Source organism: Salmo salar, chromosome 05, assembly GCF_965601325.2.
Source record: "Salmo salar chromosome 05, fSalSal1, whole genome shotgun sequence".
Taxonomy (NCBI): Eukaryota; Metazoa; Chordata; class Actinopteri; order Salmoniformes; family Salmonidae; genus Salmo; species Salmo salar.
This window is the reverse complement of record NC_138295.1, coordinates 14,668,971-14,690,968: the sequence shown is the minus strand read 5'-3', so window position 1 is coordinate 14,690,968 and position 21,998 is coordinate 14,668,971. Positions and strand designations below refer to the sequence as shown.

Below are 21,998 nucleotides of genomic sequence, written 5' to 3'. Positions count from 1 at the left end.
ACTCGACAGGAAGCCAGTGGAGTGTGATGAGGAGAGAGGTGACATAGGAGAACTTGGGAAGGTTGAAAACAAGGCAGGCTGCAGCGTTCTGGATAAGTTTCAGAGGTTTGATGGTACTGTAAGAGTTATACATAACAGTATTACAATACCAAACCACTGTGAGGACTATACATAACAGTATTACAATAACAAACCACTGTGAGGACTATACATAACAGTATTACAATACCAAACCACTGTGAGGACTGTACATAACAGCATTACAATAACAAACCATTGTGAGGACTATAAGTATTATTCACTTATACTGATTTTGTTGTGAACAGTTATTGTGAACACAAATAGGAGTTTGTTCCACAATAATGTGCTCACAAGTTATTTGTGCACAATCTAATTTACTCAATTTGTATTTTCTTTCAAAACATGTTTTTATTCACCTGTCAACTCTTCTCAGTCTTCTAGGAACAGTTAGGATCGCAGACAATGTGTGATGTTTTCTGTTCACATTTACATGGTCTATCTGTTTATCTGTTGTCAATAGTAGAGGCTTCAGGTGGAAGGATAGAGGGATGGAGGTGTAAAGAGATAGATGGTCGGAGAGATGGGCTGGGATGGAGGGATGGAGGGATGGAGAGATGGAGGTGTAAAGAGATGGATGGATGGAGAGATGGGATGGAGGGGTGGAGGGATGGAGAGATGTAGGGATGGAGGTGTAAAGAGATGGATGGATGGAGAGATGGGCTGGAGGGATGAAGGGGTGGAGGGATGGAGAGATGTAGGGATGGAGGTGTAAAGAGATGGATGTATGGAGAGATGGGCTGGGATGGAGGGGTGGAGGGATGGAGGTGTAAAGAGATGGATGATGGAGAGATGGGCTGGAGGGATGGAGGGGTGGAGGGATGGAGAGATGTTGGTGTAAAGAGATGGATGGTTGGAAAGATGGGCTGGGATGGAGGGGTGGTTGAGAGCAGAGTCATGTGGGTGATAATGCTTTCTTTGTCTCTCTCACCCTCCCTCTCTCTACTCTCTCACTCTCGCTCTCTCTCTCTCCCTCTCAGAGATGGACAACTTGTGTTTCTGAGTGAGAAGGAGCGTGTTTCTCTGTCCCAGGTTAACCCCTGCAGTACTGAACCCAGAGACAGTGGCCTGCTAGAGAGACTCTTCTCCTCTGACATCAGTACTGTCTACAGACTAGGTAGGGGGAGGATCATTCGGTCAATACAGTATAGGGAATTACTGAGTTCTGTCAGACTACTGTAGGTAGAGAACCACTGTGTTATACTGAGTACTGTCAGACTACTGTAGGTAGGGAACCACTGTGTTTTACTGAGTATTGTCAGACTACTGTAGGTAGAGAACCACTGTGTTTTACTGAGTACTGTCAGACTACTGTAGGTATAGAACCACTGTGTTATACTGAGTACTGTCAGACTACTGTAGGTAGGGAACCACTGTGTTATACTGAGTACTGTCAGACTAGGTAGGTAGAGAACCACTGTGTTTTACTGAGTACTGTCAGACTACTGTAGGTAGAGAACCACTGTGTTTTACTGAGTACTGTCAGACTACTGTAGGTAGAGAACCAATATGTTTTACTGAGTACTGTCAGACTACTGTAGGTATAGAATCACTGTGTTATACTGAGTACTGTCAGACTACTGTAGGTAGGGAACCACTGTGTTATACTGAGTACTGTCAGACTAGGTAGGTAGAGAACCACTGTGTTTTACTGAGTACTGTCAGACTACTGTAGGTAGAGAACCAATATGTTTTACTGAGTACTGTCAGACTACTGTAGGTATAGAATCACTGTGTTATACTGAGTACTGTCAGACTACTGTAGGTAGAGAACCACTGTGTTTTACTGAGTACTGTCAGACTACTGTAGGTAGGGAACCACTGTGTTTTACTGAGTACTGTCAGACTACTGTAGGTAGAGAACCACTGTGTTTTACTGAGTACTGTCAGACTACTGTAGGTAGAGAACCACTGTGTTTCTATATATGTAAACATTTTTTACTGTGAAAAGGTGGTAAAATATATGCATGTTTTCTTCAGATAGACTGGATCAGTCTGATTTTACGTACATCAGAAACCAACCTAAACAAGGTTAGTAATACGTTATCTAATAACAAGGTAATATTATGTTTATCAACGTTAATAATACGTTGTTGATCAGATTCTTAATACAGTCTCAGCTGAATGGTAGAGGACTGTTTAGAGGCCATTATAAACTGTGTTTCCAGCCCTGAATGCTGATTGGCTGACAACTGTGGTATATCAGACCGTACACCACGGGTGTGACAAAACTGTATTTGTACTGCTCTAATTATGTTGGTAACCAGTTTATAATAGCAATTAGGCACCTCAGGGGTTTGTGGTATATGTCCAATATACCACGGCTAAGGGCTGTGTCCAGAAGAACAGCCCTTAGCCATGGTATATTGGCCATATACCAAACTCCCTTGTGCCTTATTGCTTAAATATATCCTTCTGTCTCAGTCAAAGCCAATAACATTTTCTCCTGACAGCTGTAGATGTTTTGGAAACAACAGAGACAGCAGGGAACTCTATACAAAGTCAAACTCTTTATTTTTCTTCCCTGTTTAGGAGAGAAGGAAACTAATAATGTTTGACTTTTAACATACATGACATTTTACAAGGGAGAGAATATTGTCATATTTTGTTGAGAAGGCAGTATACACATTGCTGCACCAAGCTGAACTGCGAGTACAATTTACTTTGACAGCCAAGGATGTTTCATAGCTACATTTCTAATGCAGTTTACTTGAACATTGTACATTACATTGAGTTTCATATGCAGTGTATCTAAACCCTTACACTCAGTGTTCATATCGTTCTCTCTCAGAGCATAAGCCCCCCACCAGTGCCCAGCAGTCCATCATCTCAGAGAAGAGTGATGCTACACTCCCATACCACTCCTCCTACGCATCCCAGAATGCTTTAGGGTGTGGCGGTGACGGGGAGCTGCTGTCCTTCAGTCTGTACAACACCTTCAGAGAGATGAACGAGTTCCAGGAAGACCCACCCCTTTTCCTGGAGGAGGGGAGCTGGGAGGGGGAGGAGTCGGAGGTCTGTGACCGCACCTTGACCCTGCTCAACATGCATCACTTTCAGGTGAGAGGTCACAGGGCCACTGTTTAGAAATGGAAAGGATTTAGACCTGTAGGGTTCATACAGTTCACTTGTGTTTGTTCATTCATTCATTCATTCATTCATTCATTCATTCATTCATTCATTCATTCATTCATTCGTTCATTCATTCATTCATTCATTCATTCAAGCACTGTTGATTGGCAATAAAGTACTCTCTCCTCTCCTCTCCTCTCCTCTCCTCTCCTCTCCTCTCCTCTCCTCTCCTCTCCTCTCCTCTCCTCTCCTCTCCTCTCCCCTCCCCTCCTCTCCTCTCCTCTCCTCTCCTCTCCTCTCCTCTCCTCTCCTCTCCTCTCCTCTCCTCTCCTCTCCTCTCCTCTCCTCTCCTCTCCTCTCCTCTCCTCTCCCCACCACTCCCCTCCCCTCCTCTCCTTTCCTCTCCTCTCCTCTCCTCTCCTCTCCTCCAGGAGGACTTCCTGCCCCTATATGACCTCCACCACTCATTCCTGTGGCTGACGTTCTCAGGGCAGAGTGAAGAGGAGTTACTGGGTCACCTGGAGATTGTCAGGGAGGGGGCCAAGAGAACTGGCATGGCCTGGGCACACCGACGGGCATGCTTCCTACTGGGGAGGCTCTGTGCCAAGAAGCTCAAGTACTCCCAGGTAGGGCAGAAGGGAGGAACACTAGAGTACACATACATGTACACAGCACACACACATGTATAAACACATACATGTATGCATGCACTCACACACACAAACACACATGCATTACATGAGTGTACTCTTAAATGCATTTCAATGTCCTTTTCGTACCCCTCTGTCCCAGGCCCGTGTGTATTACGAGGAAGCCCTTGGAGTCTCTGTCGACGGTTTCTCTGACCTCCCTCTCCTCATCGCCCTGTACACCAACCTCACAGCTGTCTACCTCAAACAGAAGATGGCTGAAAAGCTGCCCCCGACCCTGGAGAAGGCCAGTGCTCTGCTCCTCTGCCTCCCCTGCCACACCTTCACCTCCCTGGATGAGTTTGAGCTGCTGAAGCTGGTGCTGCGGAGGTCTGTGGTGGAGGGGGACAAACACCTCGAGGCACGGGTCTGCTACCTCACTGCCAGCCTCTTCCTCCTCCTTAGGTTGGTGTTGTCTGTGTTGTCAATGCTCCCAAATAGCATCCAATTCCCTATATAGTGCACTACTTTTGACCAGGTCCCATAGTGCTCTGGTCAAAGGGAATGCACTATATAGGGAATAAGGATGCCATTTTGGACACAGCCTATGTCCCTTGTTTTTATATACTTTTAATACACACAATGTATCACTTTGATGTGATTGTTGTATAATGAAAAGTTTGTTATAAATCAAGTATATCATCATTATTATTACAATTATTAATATAGAAAGATAGATGATGCCCTGCCCTTCGTAGAGCGTCTCCAGTTCCTCACCGTTACCCTGTCTGCTGAGGAGGGACGCCCCATCGCCCCCCTGGACCTCAACTGGCTCCTGTCCCGGCTCTACAACCGTAAATACATGCCCTACCTGGCCCTGGCATCACTCAGCCTGGACACTGGACAGGACCACTCACTACAGGACGCCTTCCACAGGATAGAACTGTTCAGCAGGAACTCGGTAGGCTATGGTTTGTTTGTTAAGCAATGACATTCTAATATTTCAAAAACAAATGAAATATTACTACACAGTATACAACAGACTGGAAATAAACTTAAAAAAATTAAAAAAAATGCAAAAGAACATAAACTCAGCAAAAAAAGAAACGTTTCTTTTTCAGGACCCCGTCTTTCAAAGATAATTCATAAAAATACAAATTACTTCACACATCTTCATTGTAAAGGGTTTAAACACTGTTTCCCATGCTTGTTCAATGAGCCATAAACAATTAATGAACTTGCACCTGTGGAACAGTCGTTAAGACACTAACACCTTACAGACGGTAGGCAATTAAGGTCACAGTTATGAACATTTAGGACACTGAAGAGGCCTTTCTACTGACTCTGAAAAACACCAAGAGAAAGATGCCCAGGGTCCCTGCTCATCTGCGTGAACGTGCCTTAGGCATGCTGCAAGGAGGCATGAGGACTGCAGATGTGGCCAGGGCAATAAATTGCAATTTCCGTACTGTGAGACGCCTAAGACAGCGCTACAGGGGGACAGGACGGACAGCTGATCGTCCTCGCAGTGGCAGACCACGTATAAAAACACCTGCACAGGATCGGTACATCTGAACATCACACCTGCGGGACATGTACAGGATGGCAACAACAACTGCCCGAGTTACACCAGGAACGCACAATCCCTCCATCAGTGCTCAGACTGTCTGCAATAGGCTGAGAGAGGCTGGACTGAGGGCTTGTAGGCCTGTTGTAAGGCAGGTCCTCACCAGACATCACCGGCAACAACGTTGCCTATGGGCACACACGCACCATCGCTGGACCAGACAGGACTGGCAAAAAGTGTTCTTCAATGACGAGTTGTGGTTTTGTCTCCACAGGGGTGAAGGTCGGATTCGCGTTTATTGTTGAAGGAATGAGCGTTACACCGAGGCCTGTACTCTGGAGCGGGATCGATTTGGAGGTGGATGGTCCGTCATGGTCTGGGGCGGTGTGTCACAGCATCATCGGACTGAGCTTGTTGTCATTGCAGGCAATCTCAACGCTGTGCGTTACAGGGAAGACATCCTCCTCCCTCATGTGGTACCCTTCCTGCAGGCTCATCCTGACATGACCCTCCAGCATGACAATGCCTCCAACCATACTGCTTGTTCTGTGCGTGATTTCCTGCAAGACAGGAATGTCAGTGTTCTGCCGTGGCCAGCGAAGAGCCCGGATTTCAATCACATTGAGCACGTCTGGGACTTATTGGATCGGAGGGTGAGGGCTAGGGCCATTCTCTCCAAAAATGTCCGGGAACTTGCAGGTGCCTTGGTGGAAGAGTTGGGTAACATCTCACAGCAAGAACTGGCAAATCTGGTGCAGTGCATGAGGAGGAGATGCACTGCATTAATTAATGCAGCTGGTGGCCACACCAGATACTGACTGTTACTTTTGATTTTGACCCCCCCCCCCCCCCCCCCCCTTTGTTCAGGGACACATTAGTTCATTTCTGTTAGTCACATGTCTGTGGAACTTGTTCAGTTTATGTCTCAGTTGTTGAATCTTGTTATGTACATACACATATTTACACATGTTAAGTTTGCTGAAAATAAATGCAGTTGACAGTGAGAGGATGTGTCTTTTTTGCTGAGTTTATAATTCTTCAAATGTTTTACATGTAAATGTTTCATAGGTGCGTCTGAACCCGCGATGGAAAGAGGGGACGTCTCTTCTCCCAGCCCAGATTGTGGTGTACCTGCAGCAGGCTCTGGCAATTGCAGAGCGGGGTGACGACCTTAAGACCCAGAGAGACCTATGTCTGGGCCTGGCCTGTGTGTACCAGCAACACGGGGCCCTGGAGAAGGCCCTGCCCTGTGCCCAGCAGGCTGTACAGACCGGGGGAGGTATCAACGAGGAGGAGGGGTTTGAGGCGTCAGTACTGCTGGGATGGCTGTTAGTCCTGACGGGACAGCCTGAGAGGGCACAGAACACCCTGCAGCCACTACTACAGTCCCTACAGGTAACTACAGTCTCTACAGGTAACTACAGTCTTTACAGGTAACTACAGTCCCTACTGGTAACTTCAGTCTCTGCAGGTAGGTACAGTCTCTACAGGTAACTACAGTCTCTACAGGTAACTACAGTATCTACAGGTAACTACAGTCTCTACAGGTAACTACAGTCCCTACAGGTAACTACAGTCTCTACAGGTAACTACAGTCCCTACAGGTAACTACAGTATCTACAGGTAACTACAGTCTCTACAGGTAACTACAGTCTCTACAGGTAACTACAGTCTCTACAGGTAACTACAGTATCTACAGGTAACTAAAATCACTACAGGTAGGTACAGTCTCTACAGGTAACTACAGTATCTACAGGTCACTACAGTCTCTACAGGTAAGTACAGTCTCTACAGGTAACTACAGTATCTACAGGTCACTACAGTCTCTACAGGTAAGTACAGTCTCTACAGGTAAGTACAGTCTCTACAGGTAACTAAAATCACTACAGGTAGGTACAGTCTCTACAGGTAACTACAGTATCTACAGGTAACAACAGTCTCTACAGGTAACTACAGTCTCTACAGGTCAGTACAGTCCCTACAGGTAACTACAGTATCTACAGGTAACTACAGTCTCTACAGGTAACTACAGTCCCTACAGGTAACTACAGTATCTACAGGTAACTACAGTCTCTACAGGTAACTACAGTCTCTACAGGTAAGTACAGTCTCTACAGGTAACTACAGTCTCTACAGGTAACTAAAATCACTACAGGTAGGTACAGTCTCTACAGGTAACTACAGTCCCTACAGGTAACTACAGTCTCTACAGGTAACTAAAATCACTACAGGTAGGTACAGTCCCTACAGGTAACTACAGTCTCTACAGGTAACTACAGTCTCTACAGGTAACTACAGTCTCTACAGGTAAGTACAGTCTCTACAGGTAACTACAGTCCCTACAGGTAACTACAGTCTCTACAGGTAACATTATCATTATCTCTACAATATTATGAGTATCATCATCACAGCCAACATTGACCTCTAGTCTCTACCCACTACGCACTTGTTTAGCTCTGAAAGAACTGGTCAGATGTAAGGAACAAGGTAGTAGCTCTGCCTTTCCACCTGCTCGTGTTACAGTAGTTTTTAACAGGACTTGAAAAGATCTTGTAATCAATGAATCAATCAATCAAACCTCTATCTCCTTTCTTTCCTTGCAGGGAACCGACAGCCCGACCCAGAGGGGAGTGATCCACAACCTGCTGGCTCTGTGTCTGCGGCAGCAGGGTGGCATCCCCGAGGCCGGCAGCCACCTCCACCATGCCCTCACCATCTCCAGGGAGAGTGGCAACCAGAGGAACCAGGCCCTGGCCCTCGCCAACCTGGGCTGCCTGGCACTGGGCGTGGGGGCACCCACACTGGCAGAACGATTCCTATTCAGGTCAGCAAGGAGGGAGGGTGTGTGGGGCTGAGGGGGCAGTGGGTCAGAAGTGTGTGTGTGTGTGTGTGTATACTGTAGGTGACTGCGTACATGCGGCGTGCATGTTACATTTCTAATAATATGAATCCTTTCCTGGTCGAGTTAGTATCTGTATCTCTACATGGTTGTAGCCTGCTAAATGAAAGGGACTGTTTCCTAATGTATATCCCTCAGGTCTCTGTGGTTGTTCCTGGAGATTTGGGAGTGTCCCGTTGACGAGGAGCACGTCCAGACCTACTTATGGTTGGGGCGGAGCTACAAGGACAGGGGGAGGAGCCAGGATGCCAGGCTGTGTTATGAGATGGGCCTCCTCATCTCCCTCCAGGCCAGGAACCTACCCAGTGAGTTACCTTAACCCTAACCCTCCACACCAGGAACCTACCCAGTGATTTACCTTAACCCTAACCCTCCACACCAGGAACCTACCCAGTGGGTTACCTTAACCCTAACCCTCCACACCAGGAACCTACCCAGTGAGTTACCTTAACCCTAACCCTCCACACCAGGAACCTACCCAGTGATTTACCTTAACCCTAACCCTCCACACCAGGAACCTACCCAGTGGGTTACCTTAACCCTAACCCTCCACACCAGGAACCTACCCAGTGAGTTACCTTAACCCTAACCCTCCACACCAGGAACCTACCCAGTGAGTTACCTTAACCCTAACCCTCCAGGCCAGGAACCTACCCAGTAAATATCACTGTCAAAACTAACCCTCCACACCAGGAACCTACCCAGTAAATATCACTGTCAAAACTAACCCTCCACACCAGGAACCTACCCAGTAAATATCACTGTCAAAACTAACCCTCCACACCAGGAACCTACCCAGTAAATATCACTGTCAAAACTAACCCTCCATACCAGGAACCTACCCAGTGAGTTACCTTAACCCTAACCCTCCAGGCCATGAACCTACCCAGTAAATACCACTGTCAAAACTAACCCTCCACACCAGGAACCTACCCAGTGAGTTACCTTAACCCTAACCCTCCACACCAGGAACCTACCCAGTGAGTTACCTTAACCCTAACCCTCCACACCAGGAACCTACCCAGTGAGTTACCTTAACCCTAACCCTCCACACCAGGAACCTACCCAGTGAGTTACCTTAACCCTAACCCTCCAGGCCAGGAACCTACCCAGTAAATATCACTGTCAAAACTAACCCTCCACACCAGGAACCTACCCAGTGAGTTACCTTAACCCTAACCCTCCACACCAGGAACCTACCCAGTAAATATCACTGTCAAAACTAGCCCTCCATACCAGGAACCTACCCATTAAATATCACTGTCAAAACTAACCCTCCACACCAGGAACCTACCCAGTAAATATCACTGTCAAAACTAACCCTCCACACCAGGAACCTACCCAGTAAATATCACTGTCAAAACTAACCCTCCATACCAGGAACCTACCCAGTAAATATCACTGTCAAAACTAACCCTCCACACCAGGAACCTACCCAGTAAATATCACTGTCAAAACTAACCCTCCACACCAGGAACCTACCCAGTAAATATCACTGTCAAAACTAACCCTCCACACCATGAACCTACCCAGTAAATATCACTGTCAAAACTAACCCTCCATACGAGGAACCTACCCAGTAAATATCACTGTCAAAACTAACCCTCCACACCAAGAACCTACCCAGTAAATATCACTGTCAAAACTAACCCTCCACACCAGGAACCTACCCAGTAAATATCACTGTCAAAACTAACCCTCCACACCAGGAACCTACCCAGTAAATATCACTGTCAAAACTAACCCTCCATACCAGGAACCTACCCAGTAAATATCACTGTCAAAACTAACCCTCCACACCAGGAACCTACCCAGTAAATATCACTGTCAAAACTAACCCTCCATACCAGGAACCTACCCAGTGAGTTACCTTAACCCTAACCCTCCAGGCCATGAACCTACCCAGTAAATACCACTGTCAAAACTAACCCTCCACACCAGGAACCTACCCAGTGAGTTACCTTAACCCTAACCCTCCACACCAGGAACCTACCCAGTGAGTTACCTTAACCCTAACCCTCCACACCAGGAACCTACCCAGTAAATATCACTGTCAAAACTAACCCTCCATACCAGGAACCTACCCAGTAAATATCACTGTCAAAACTAACCCTCCACACCAGGAACCTACCCAGTAAATACCACTGTCAAAACTAACCCTCCACACCAGGAACCTACCCAGTAAATATCACTGTCAAAACTAACCCTCCAGGCCTCTGTCCTCTTGTGTCTCTGTCCTCTGTCTTCTGTCCTCTTGTGTCTCTATCCTCTGTCCTCTTGTGTCTGTCCTGTGTCCTCTTGTGTTTCTGTCCTCTTGTGTCTCTGTCCTCTTGTGTGTGTCTCTCTCTCTCTCTAGGTCAGATGGTGGTGGCTAAAGTCCTGAGTCGTCACTATGCTAACGTGCAGCTGTATGGACAGAGTATCCTCTACTATGAGCACTGTGTGTCTGTGTCCAGGGACCTGAAGGACAAGAGACTAGAGGGAGAATATCTAGAGATCCTCAGCAGCCTCTACCTCTCCCTCAATACTGAGAAGTAGGTTTACATCTCTGTCTCAATTTCGATCTCTCTCTCTCTGTCTTTCACTCTGTGTCTATCTCCCTCTCTCTCTCCCTATCAACACTGCAAAGTAACTGCTTTTGAGTGAATTTCTGTGAATTTCTGAATTTCTGAGGATTGATAAAGTTATTCAATTCAAACAGATCATCAAGGAAGTCTCTGGACTACAGTAAGCAGAGTCTGCGTATCTCCATCGACCTGGGGAAGAGAGAGGAAGAGTCAGAGACCTGGCTTCAGGTGGGACGCATCTACTACCTCATCCATGAAGACGAACTGGCTGACATGTATCTACAGGTGAGTTCAGAGAGAGAGGGGGGGATGAGAGGAGAGAGAGGGGGGAGAGAGAGAGAGAACACATCTACTACCTCATCCATGAAGACGAACTGGCTGACATGTATCTACAGGTGAGTTCAGAGAGAGAGGGGGGGATGAGAGGAGAGAGAGGGGGGAGAGAGAGAGAGAGAACACATCTACTACCTCATCCACAAAGACGAATTTGCTGACAGGACCCCTCACCGTGGGAGAAGGGTAGGGAGGGAGGACAAGAAGAGCAGGCATAAACATTATGGACTTTTATCAGTCAACAACCACAGTGATAACCATCTACTCCCCACACCTGACCTATAATCACACTGGATAAAATCATCATAGCATGTTTTATCATATGATGTCACAATCTGTCTCTCTACAAACCTTGTTTACAACATCCTGCAATGCATGACCCAAATCCAAACAACAAAGTGTTGAATGAATTATAGTTCCCATCTTCTAGTCCTGCTACTTTGACCATACGAGACGCTCGCTCACAGCATTGGATCAATTAGGTGATGTATTGATTATGAATCGATTATGATTGATTGGCAGGCGGCAGTGAAGACAGCCCTGAGGATGAACGACCCACGCTTCGCCATGAGTATCTACGAGGAGGCAGGAGACGTCTTCTTCAAAGGCAACAGGAAGAGACTGGCATCACTGCCCTTCTACAGGGTATCATTGAATTAAACTTTATTGGTCACCAGAGGAGGAAATTAGGTTTTGGAGTGTCCGTCTACTCCATGAGATTGCAGATTGTTCTGACTTCTTGGTAACATTTATTTCAAAGCTTTCTGTATAATAGTTTCAGTTCAATTGGAAATGTACAGACATTTATAACAGGTGTCTTTAAACTCTGGCCTCAGCCTGTTAAAAGCAACACATTATAACACCACTGGTCTTGTTTTAGGACGGCAGTCTCCCGTTTGCTCGGAGCATTCGTGACGTCGACTCAGAGTTCAGACTGCTGAGTAAACTGACTGAACTACTGATGACCCAGGAAGAACATGAAGAGGCTCTACAGTACGCCATTCTGGCTGTACAGATCAGCACCAAAACAGGTACTGGAGGAGGGAGGGACAGAGTTCAATTTCCACTTTTATGACCTGGACCGGGATTTGAAGCAGAAACCCTTTGGCTCCAGCTACTGGTCTGCTTCCTCTAACCAGAACTACCTATCTTGGTTTGAATCTATTCATTCCATTGGTGTAGATAACCATCCTGCTATGTTCTTGTCCCCCAGGTGTGTGTGTGAACGAGCGCGCAGCGTACCACCGTCTGGCTACGGTGTACTACAGTCTGGAGCAGTATGAGATGACAGAGAACTACTACCTCAAGTCTCTGTCTCTCAGCCCTGCTGTTCTGCAGCACCCCCTGGAGGCTAGATACTACACCAAGGTCTACTGCAGGCTGGGGGACCTGACCCTGCACAAACTAAAGGTAAAGGCTCCGGCTCTGGAGGTCAGAAGTACTGCTGATTTTCTTTAATATCGGATAGTTCATTCATCTGTATAGGCTTTCCAGTTTAATAGCACTTCAGTATGTGAGAGAGACAGAGACAGGGGCTCCTGACTGGTGCAGCGGTCTAAGGCATTGCATCTCAGTGGTAGAGGTGTCACTACAGACCCAGGTTCAATTCCAGGCCGTATCACAACCGATCGGGAGCCCCATAGGGCGGCGCACAATTGGCCCAGCGTCGTTAGGGTTTGGCCGGGGTAGGCCGTCAATGTAAATAAGAATTTGTTCTTACTGACTTGCCTGATGAAATACATGTTAAATAAAAGAAGGAGAGAGAAATAGTAACAAACCCTTTTACACTATTAATTAATACATTAACTAAAAGGCCAATTAATCCCAACACCTCTGTCCTCCTCCTCTCCCCCATCTCTCCATCTCCCTACCTTCCTTTCCTCTCGTTCATCTCCCCCTTGCCCTCCTCTCCTCCATCTCGCTCCCCCTCCTCTCCTCCATCTCCCTCTTGCCCTCCTCTATCTCCCTCTTGCCCTCCTCTCCTCCATCTCTCCCCCCTGCTGCCCTCCTCTCCTCCATCTCCCACCACCCTCCTCTCCTCCATCTCCCACCACCCTCCTCCATCTCCCCCCGCCCTCCTCTCCTCCATCTCTCCCCCCTGCCCTCTTCTACTCCATCTCCCCCTGCCCTCCTCTCCTCCATCTCCCCCCGCCCTCCTCTCCTCCATCTCTCCCCCCTGCCCTCTTCTACTCCATCTCCCCCTGCTCTCCTCTCCTCCATCTCCCCCCTGCCCTTCTCTCCTCCATCTCCCCCTGCCCTCCTCTCCTCCATCCCCCCTACCCTTTTTATCTCCCCCCTGCTTCCCTTCTCTCCTCTCATCCACCCCCCCACCCTCCTCTCCTCCAACTCTCCCCCCACTCCCCCTACCTTCCTCTCCCCAGGATGCCTATGACTCGGTGGGCTACTTTCAGCTGGCTCAGGCTGCTGCCCTGGAGGACCGTGCCAACCCACAGGCACTGTATGTGGTCTACATGAAGCTGGCAGAGATCCATGCCAACCACATGCCAGACCCACTGCTCTGCCAGGCTTACAGGGACAGGGCACAGAGCCTGAGGAGGGAACTCTCTGGGCTGGGAGAGACGGAGTGGAGAGGAGGAGACGGAGGGGAGGGGAGGGGAGGAGAGACGGAGGGGAGGGGAGGGGAGGAGAGACAGATGGGAGGGGTGGAGACGGAGGGGAGGGGAGGGGAGGAGAGACGGAGGGGAGGGGAGGGGAGGAGAGACGGAGGGGAGGGGAGGAGACGGAAGGGAGGGGAGGAGAGACGGAGGGGAGGGGAGACGGAGGGGATGGGAGGAGAGACGGAGGGGAGGGGAGGAGAGACGGAGGGGAGGGGAGGAGAGACGGAGGGGAGGGGAGGAGAGACGGAGGGGAGGGGAGGAGACGGAGGGGAGGGGAGGGGAGGAGAGACGGAGGAGAGGGGAGGAGAGACATGTGATACAGACCTGGAGACGAGAAACACCGACATGAAGGAGATCTAGCCAGAGACTAGACGTAGTGAGTCTACAGATAGGCTATTGACATGGACAGTGCAAAGAGCCTGAGGTTGGAGCATGCTGGGCTATGGGACATGGAGGGGAGAGACACAGAGGGACATCACACAGGACTGGGAGACATGGACAGAGGAGAGACAGAGGGACAACACACAGGACTGGGAGACATGGAGAGAGGAGAGACAGAGGGACAACACACAGGACTGGGAGACATGGAGAGAGGAGAGACAGAGGGACAACACACAGGACTGGGAGACATGGAGAGAGGAGAGACAGAGGGACAACACACAGGACTGGGAGACATGGAGAGAGGAGAGAGGAGAGACAGAGGGACAACACACAGGACTGGGAGACATGGAGAGAGGAGAGACAGAGGGACAACACACAGGACTGGGAGACATGGAGAGAGGAGAGACAGAGGGACAACACACAGGACTGGGAGACATGGAGAGAGGAGAGACAGAGGGACAACACACAGGACTGGGAGACATGGAGAGAGGAGAGACAGAGGGACAACACACAGGACTGGGAGACATGGAGAGAGGAGAGACAGAGGGACAACACACAGGACTGGGAGACATGGAGAGAGGAGAGACAGAGGGACAACACACAGGACTGGGAGACATGGAGAGAGAGAGAGGAGAGCAGAGGGACAACACACAGGACTGGGAGACATGGAGAGAGGAGAGACAGAGGGACAACACACAGGACTGGGAGACATGGAGAGAGGAGAGACAGAGGGACAACACACAGGACTGGGAGACATGGAGAGAGGAGAGACAGAGGGACATCACACAGGACTGGGAGACATGGAGAGAGGAGAGACAGAGGGACAACACACAGGACTGGGAGACATGGAGAGAGGAGAGACAGAGGGACATCACACAGGACTGGGAGACATGGAGAGAGGAGAGACAGAGGGACAACACACAGGACTGGGAGACATGGAGAGAGGAGAGACAGAGGGACAACACACAGGACTGGGAGACATGGAGAGAGGAGAGACAGAGGGACATCACACAGGACTGGGAGACATGGAGAGAGGAGAGACAGAGGGACAACACACAGGACTGGGAGACATGGAGAGAGGAGAGAGGAGAGACAGAGGGACAACACACAGGACTGGGAGACATGGAGAGAGGAGAGACAGAGGGACAACACACAGGACTGGGAGACATGGAGAGAGGAGAGAGGAGAGACAGAGGGACAACACACAGGACTGGGAGACATGGAGAGAGGAGAGACAGAGGGACAACACACAGGACTGGGAGACATGGAGAGAGGAGAGACAGAGGGACAACACACAGGACTGGGAGACATGGAGAGAGGAGAGAGGAGAGAGGAGAGACAGAGGGACAACACACAGGACTGGGAGACATGGAGAGAGGAGAGACAGAGGGACAACACACAGGACTGGGAGACATGGAGAGAGGAGAGACAGAGGGACAACACACAGGACTGGGAGACATGGAGAGAGGAGAGACAGAGGGACAACACACAGGACTGGGAGACATGGAGAGAGGAGAGACAGAGGGACAACACACAGGACTGGGAGACATGGAGAGAGGAGAGAGGAGAGACAGAGGGACAACACACAGGACTGGGAGACATGGAGAGAGGAGAGAGGAGAGACAGAGGGACAACACACAGGACTGGGAGACATGGAGAGAGGAGAGACAGAGGGACAACACACAGGACTGGGAGACATGGAGAGAGGAGAGACAGAGGGACAACACACAGGACTGGGAGACATGGAGAGAGGAGAGAGGAGAGACAGAGGGACAACACACAGGACTGGGAGACATGGAGAGAGGAGAGAGGAGAGACAGAGGGACAACACACAGGACTGGGAGACATGGAGAGAGGAGAGAGGAGAGACAGAGGGACAACACACAGGACTGGGAGACATGGAGAGAGGAGAGACAGAGGGACATCACACAGGACTGGGAGACATGGAGAGAGGAGAGACAGAGGGACAACACACAGGACTGGGAGACATGGAGAGAGGAGAGAGGAGAGACAGAGGGACAACACACAGGACTGGGAGACATGGAGAGAGGAGAGAGGAGAGACAGAGGGACAACACACAGGACTGGGAGACATGGAGAGAGGAGAGACAGAGGGACAACACACAGGACTGGGAGACATGGAGAGAGGAGAGACAGAGGGACATCACACAGGACTGGGAGACATGGAGAGAGGAGAGAGGAGAGACAGAGGGACAACACACAGGACTGGGAGACATGGAGAGAGGAGAGACAGAGGGACAACACACAGGACTGGGAGACATGGAGAGAGGAGAGACAGAGGGACAACACACAGGACTGGGAGACATGGAGAGAGGAGAGACAGAGGGACAACACACAGGACTGGGAGACATGGAGAGAGGAGAGACAGAGGGACAACACACAGGACTGGGAGACATGGAGAGAGGAGAGACAGAGGGACAACACACAGGACTGGGAGACATGGAGAGAGGAGAGACAGAGGGACAACACACAGGACTGGGAGACATGGAGAGAGGAGAGAGGAGAGACAGAGGGACAACACACAGGACTGGGAGACATGGAGAGAGGAGAGACAGAGGGACAACACACAGGACTGGGAGACATGGAGAGAGGAGAGACAGAGGGACAACACACAGGACTGGGAGACATGGAGAGAGGAGAGACAGAGGGACAACACACAGGACTGGGAGACATGGAGAGAGGAGAGACAGAGGGACAACACACAGGACTGGGAGACATGGAGAGAGGAGAGAGGAGAGACAGAGGGACAACACACAGGACTGGGATACATGGAGAGAGGAGAGAGGAGAGACAGAGGGACAACACACAGGACTGGGAGACATGGAGAGAGGAGAGACAGAGGGACAACACACAGGACTGGGAGACATGGAGAGAGGAGAGACAGAGGGACAACACACAGGACTGGGAGACATGGAGAGAGGAGAGACAGAGGGACAACACACAGGACTGGGAGACATGGAGAGAGGAGAGACAGAGGGACATCACACAGGACTGGGAGACATGGAGAGAGGAGAGACAGAGGGACAACACACAGGACTGGGAGACATGGAGAGAGGAGAGAGGAGAGACAGAGGGACAACACACAGGACTGGGAGACATGGAGAGAGGAGAGACAGAGGGACAACACACAGGACTGGGAGACATGGAGAGAGGAGAGACAGAGGGACAACACACAGGACTGGGAGACATGGAGAGAGGAGAGACAGAGGGACATCACACAGGACTGGGAGACATGGAGAGAGGAGAGACAGAGGGACAACACACAGGACTGGGAGACATGGAGAGACGAGAGACAGAGGGACATCACACAGGACTGGGAGACATGGAGAGAGGAGAGACAGAGGGACAACACACAGGACTGGGAGACATGGAGAGAGGAGAGACAGAGGGACAACACACAGGACTGGGAGACATGGAGAGAGGAGAGACAGAGGGACATCACACAGGACTGGGAGACATGGAGAGAGGAGAGACAGAGGGACAACACACAGGACTGGGAGACATGGAGAGAGGAGAGAGGAGAGACAGAGGGACAACACACAGGACTGGGAGACATGGAGAGAGGAGAGACAGAGGGACAACACACAGGACTGGGAGACATGGAGAGAGGAGAGAGGAGAGACAGAGGGACAACACACAGGACTGGGAGACATGGAGAGAGGAGAGACAGAGGGACAACACACAGGACTGGGAGACATGGAGAGAGGAGAGACAGAGGGACAACACACAGGACTGGGAGACATGGAGAGAGGAGAGAGGAGAGAGGAGAGACAGAGGGACAACACACAGGACTGGGAGACATGGAGAGAGGAGAGACAGAGGGACAACACACAGGACTGGGAGACATGGAGAGAGGAGAGACAGAGGGACAACACACAGGACTGGGAGACATGGAGAGAGGAGAGACAGAGGGACAACACACAGGACTGGGAGACATGGAGAGAGGAGAGACAGAGGGACAACACACAGGACTGGGAGACATGGAGAGAGGAGAGAGGAGAGACAGAGGGACAACACACAGGACTGGGAGACATGGAGAGAGGAGAGAGGAGAGACAGAGGGACAACACACAGGACTGGGAGACATGGAGAGAGGAGAGAGGAGAGACAGAGGGACAACACACAGGACTGGGAGACATGGAGAGAGGAGAGACAGAGGGACATCACACAGGACTGGGAGACATGGAGAGAGGAGAGACAGAGGGACAACACACAGGACTGGGAGACATGGAGAGAGGAGAGAGGAGAGACAGAGGGACAACACACAGGACTGGGAGACATGGAGAGAGGAGAGAGGAGAGACAGAGGGACAACACACAGGACTGGGAGACATGGAGAGAGGAGAGACAGAGGGACAACACACAGGACTGGGAGACATGGAGAGAGGAGAGACAGAGGGACATCACACAGGACTGGGAGACATGGAGAGAGGAGAGAGGAGAGACAGAGGGACAACACACAGGACTGGGAGACATGGAGAGAGGAGAGACAGAGGGACAACACACAGGACTGGGAGACATGGAGAGAGGAGAGACAGAGGGACAACACACAGGACTGGGAGACATGGAGAGAGGAGAGACAGAGGGACAACACACAGGACTGGGAGACATGGAGAGAGGAGAGACAGAGGGACAACACACAGGACTGGGAGACATGGAGAGAGGAGAGACAGAGGGACAACACACAGGACTGGGAGACATGGAGAGAGGAGAGACAGAGGGACAACACACAGGACTGGGAGACATGGAGAGAGGAGAGAGGAGAGACAGAGGGACAACACACAGGACTGGGAGACATGGAGAGAGGAGAGACAGAGGGACAACACACAGGACTGGGAGACATGGAGAGAGGAGAGACAGAGGGACAACACACAGGACTGGGAGACATGGAGAGAGGAGAGACAGAGGGACAACACACAGGACTGGGAGACATGGAGAGAGGAGAGACAGAGGGACAACACACAGGACTGGGAGACATGGAGAGAGGAGAGAGGAGAGACAGAGGGACAACACACAGGACTGGGATACATGGAGAGAGGAGAGAGGAGAGACAGAGGGACAACACACAGGACTGGGAGACATGGAGAGAGGAGAGACAGAGGGACAACACACAGGACTGGGAGACATGGAGAGAGGAGAGACAGAGGGACAACACACAGGACTGGGAGACATGGAGAGAGGAGAGACAGAGGGACAACACACAGGACTGGGAGACATGGAGAGAGGAGAGACAGAGGGACATCACACAGGACTGGGAGACATGGAGAGAGGAGAGACAGAGGGACAACACACAGGACTGGGAGACATGGAGAGAGGAGAGAGGAGAGACAGAGGGACAACACACAGGACTGGGAGACATGGAGAGAGGAGAGACAGAGGGACAACACACAGGACTGGGAGACATGGAGAGAGGAGAGAGGAGAGACAGAGGGACAACACACAGGACTGGGATACATGGAGAGAGGAGAGAGGAGAGACAGAGGGACAACACACAGGACTGGGAGACATGGAGAGAGGAGAGACAGAGGGACAACACACAGGACTGGGAGACATGGAGAGAGGAGAGACAGAGACAGGACACCCCAACACTATAGAGAGTAGAAACACAGAGAGACAGCATAGAGTCACAGAAAAGAGAGAAACAGAGACTGAGACTGGATGTGGTGACTCTATCAATGCAGAAGCTAACTACAAAAATGCTAACTGTAAGGATAGCAGACACATCAATGCAGATAGCCATGAAACATATTCTGATGTGTTTAAAGGAGACCGAGACACCAGTCACTCAAATCCAGACAAGAACCTCACAGAGGCTACTCACACAGACCAAGACACTGACAGTACAGACACAAGCCCTGGTCAAGCAGATGTTGAACACACACATAATGACTATACAACAACAAGCAGTGTATTTGTAGACACTACAATAACAGAGGAAACTGACAGTACAGACAGAATACCTTCTGACCCTAACACCACAGAGACTATGCCAACAGACACATGCATCAAACATAGCGACTCAACAGACACAAATACAGACACACCCTACAAAGACAGCCCTACAGACAGCAGTCACACAGACACAGATCCTCTCCAAGGCAGACACAGAGGTAACCCATGGAGACAGCCCTACAGACAGCAGTCACACAGACACAGATACAGACATAGACTCTCCTCTCCAAGGCAGACACAGAGGTAACCCATGGAGACAGCCCTACAGACACAGGTATAGACACTGATGTTGATTGTTCAGACAGTAACGTTATAAAGACAGACAGACACCGTTCAGCCACAGACTAACCAGGATGATGATAGATCTGTTCACATCCTCACAGATACTCTCCATAAAGATAGTATCACTCCTACAGCTATTTAGACAGACAAAGATGTCAGCCATCTTTACTATGTCTAGCAATGACAGTGTTTTTTCTCATTCATATTATGTCTGTATGTAATTATGAAGAGCAATTTTTCTATAGTTTACATACTCTGTATATTACAGAGGTTTATAAAGCTTTTGTAAATATTTAGTTTTTGAATTGAATTAAAGTGAATTAAAGTTATGTATGACTAGATCTTTGTGTTTGTTTTGGTGTTATTCAGTTGTAAGGATTCATTAACCAACCCTAACATACAGTATAAACTTAGGCCAGAGTTTCTAAATAACAAACAGATCCTTTAGTCAATATTTCTAAATATCATTTATTTTTCTTTCACCTTTATTTAACCAGGTAGACCAGGTGAGAAAAAGTTCTCATTTACTACCACGATCTGGCCTATATTAAGCAAAGCAGTGTGACAAACACAGTTACACATGGGATAAATAAATATACAGTCAATAACACAATAGAAAAGTCTATGTACAGTGTGTGCAAATGTAGTAAGATTAGGGAGGTAAGGCAATAAATAGGCCATAGTGGCGAGATAATTACAATTTAGCATTAACACTGGATGATACATTTGCAGATGATAATGTGCAAGTAGAGATACTGGGGTGCAAAAGAGCAAAAAATTAAATAACAATATGGTTGGGTGTGCTATTTACAGATTGGCTGTGTACAGGTTCAGTGATTGGTAAGCTGCTCTGACAGCTGATGCTTAAAGTTAGAGAGGGAGATATAAGTCTCCAGCTTCAGTGATTTTTGCAATTCATTCCAATCATTAGCAGCAGAGAACTGGAAGGAATGGCGGCCAAAGGAGGTGTTGGCTTTGGGGATGACCTGTGAAATATACCTGCTGGAGCGCGTGCTACGGGTGGGTGTTGCTATGATGACCAGTGAGCTGAGATAAGGCGGGCCTTTACCTAGCAAAGACTTGTAGATGACCTGGAGCCAGTGGGTTTGGCGACGAGTATGAAGCGAGGGCCAGCCAACGAGAGCATACAGGTCGCAGTGGTGGGTAGTATATGGGGCTTTGGTGACAAAACGGATGGCACTGTTATAGACTACATCTAATTTGCTGAGTAGAGTGTTGGAGGCTACTTTGTAAATGACATCGCTGAAGTCAAGAATCGGTAAGATGGTCAGTTTTACAAGGGTATGTTTGGAAGCATGAGTGAAGGCGGCTTTATTGCGAAATAGGAAGCCAATTCTAGATTTAATTCTGGATTGGAGATGCTTAAAGTGAGTCTGGAAGGAGAGTTTACAGTCTAACCAGACACCTAGGTATTTGTAGATATCCACATATTCTAAGTCAGAACTGTCCAGAGTAGTGATGCTGGTTGGGCGGGCAGATGTGGGTAGCAATCGATTGAAGAGCATGCATTTAGTTTTACTAGCATTTAAGAGCAGTTGGAGGCCACGGAAGGAGAGTTGTATGGCATTGAAGCTTGTTTGG

The 21,998-nt window shown here is 49.3% G+C and overlaps 1 protein-coding gene across 1 annotated transcript in view; it reads left to right on the top strand.

The window, feature by feature from the left end:
- LOC106604337 (SH3 domain and tetratricopeptide repeat-containing protein 2) overlaps positions 1–20,771 on the top strand; it is a 49,866-nt gene extending 29,095 nt beyond the window's left edge. Inside the window, exons 10-25 of the mRNA XM_082974987.1 lie at positions 1,059–1,195; positions 2,059–2,109; positions 2,870–3,138; positions 3,582–3,776; positions 3,943–4,244; positions 4,509–4,740; positions 6,415–6,741; positions 7,950–8,170; positions 8,384–8,550; positions 10,602–10,779; positions 10,947–11,097; positions 11,668–11,790; positions 12,026–12,176; positions 12,359–12,555; positions 13,527–13,808; positions 20,766–20,771. Of these exons, the coding sequence (XP_082831113.1) occupies positions 1,059–1,195; positions 2,059–2,109; positions 2,870–3,138; positions 3,582–3,776; positions 3,943–4,244; positions 4,509–4,740; positions 6,415–6,741; positions 7,950–8,170; positions 8,384–8,550; positions 10,602–10,779; positions 10,947–11,097; positions 11,668–11,790; positions 12,026–12,176; positions 12,359–12,555; positions 13,527–13,808; positions 20,766–20,771 (2,989 nt within the window). The remainder of the gene's footprint in view (positions 1–1,058; positions 1,196–2,058; positions 2,110–2,869; positions 3,139–3,581; positions 3,777–3,942; positions 4,245–4,508; positions 4,741–6,414; positions 6,742–7,949; positions 8,171–8,383; positions 8,551–10,601; positions 10,780–10,946; positions 11,098–11,667; positions 11,791–12,025; positions 12,177–12,358; positions 12,556–13,526; positions 13,809–20,765) is intronic.
- Positions 20,772–21,998: the final 1,227 nt, after the last annotated feature.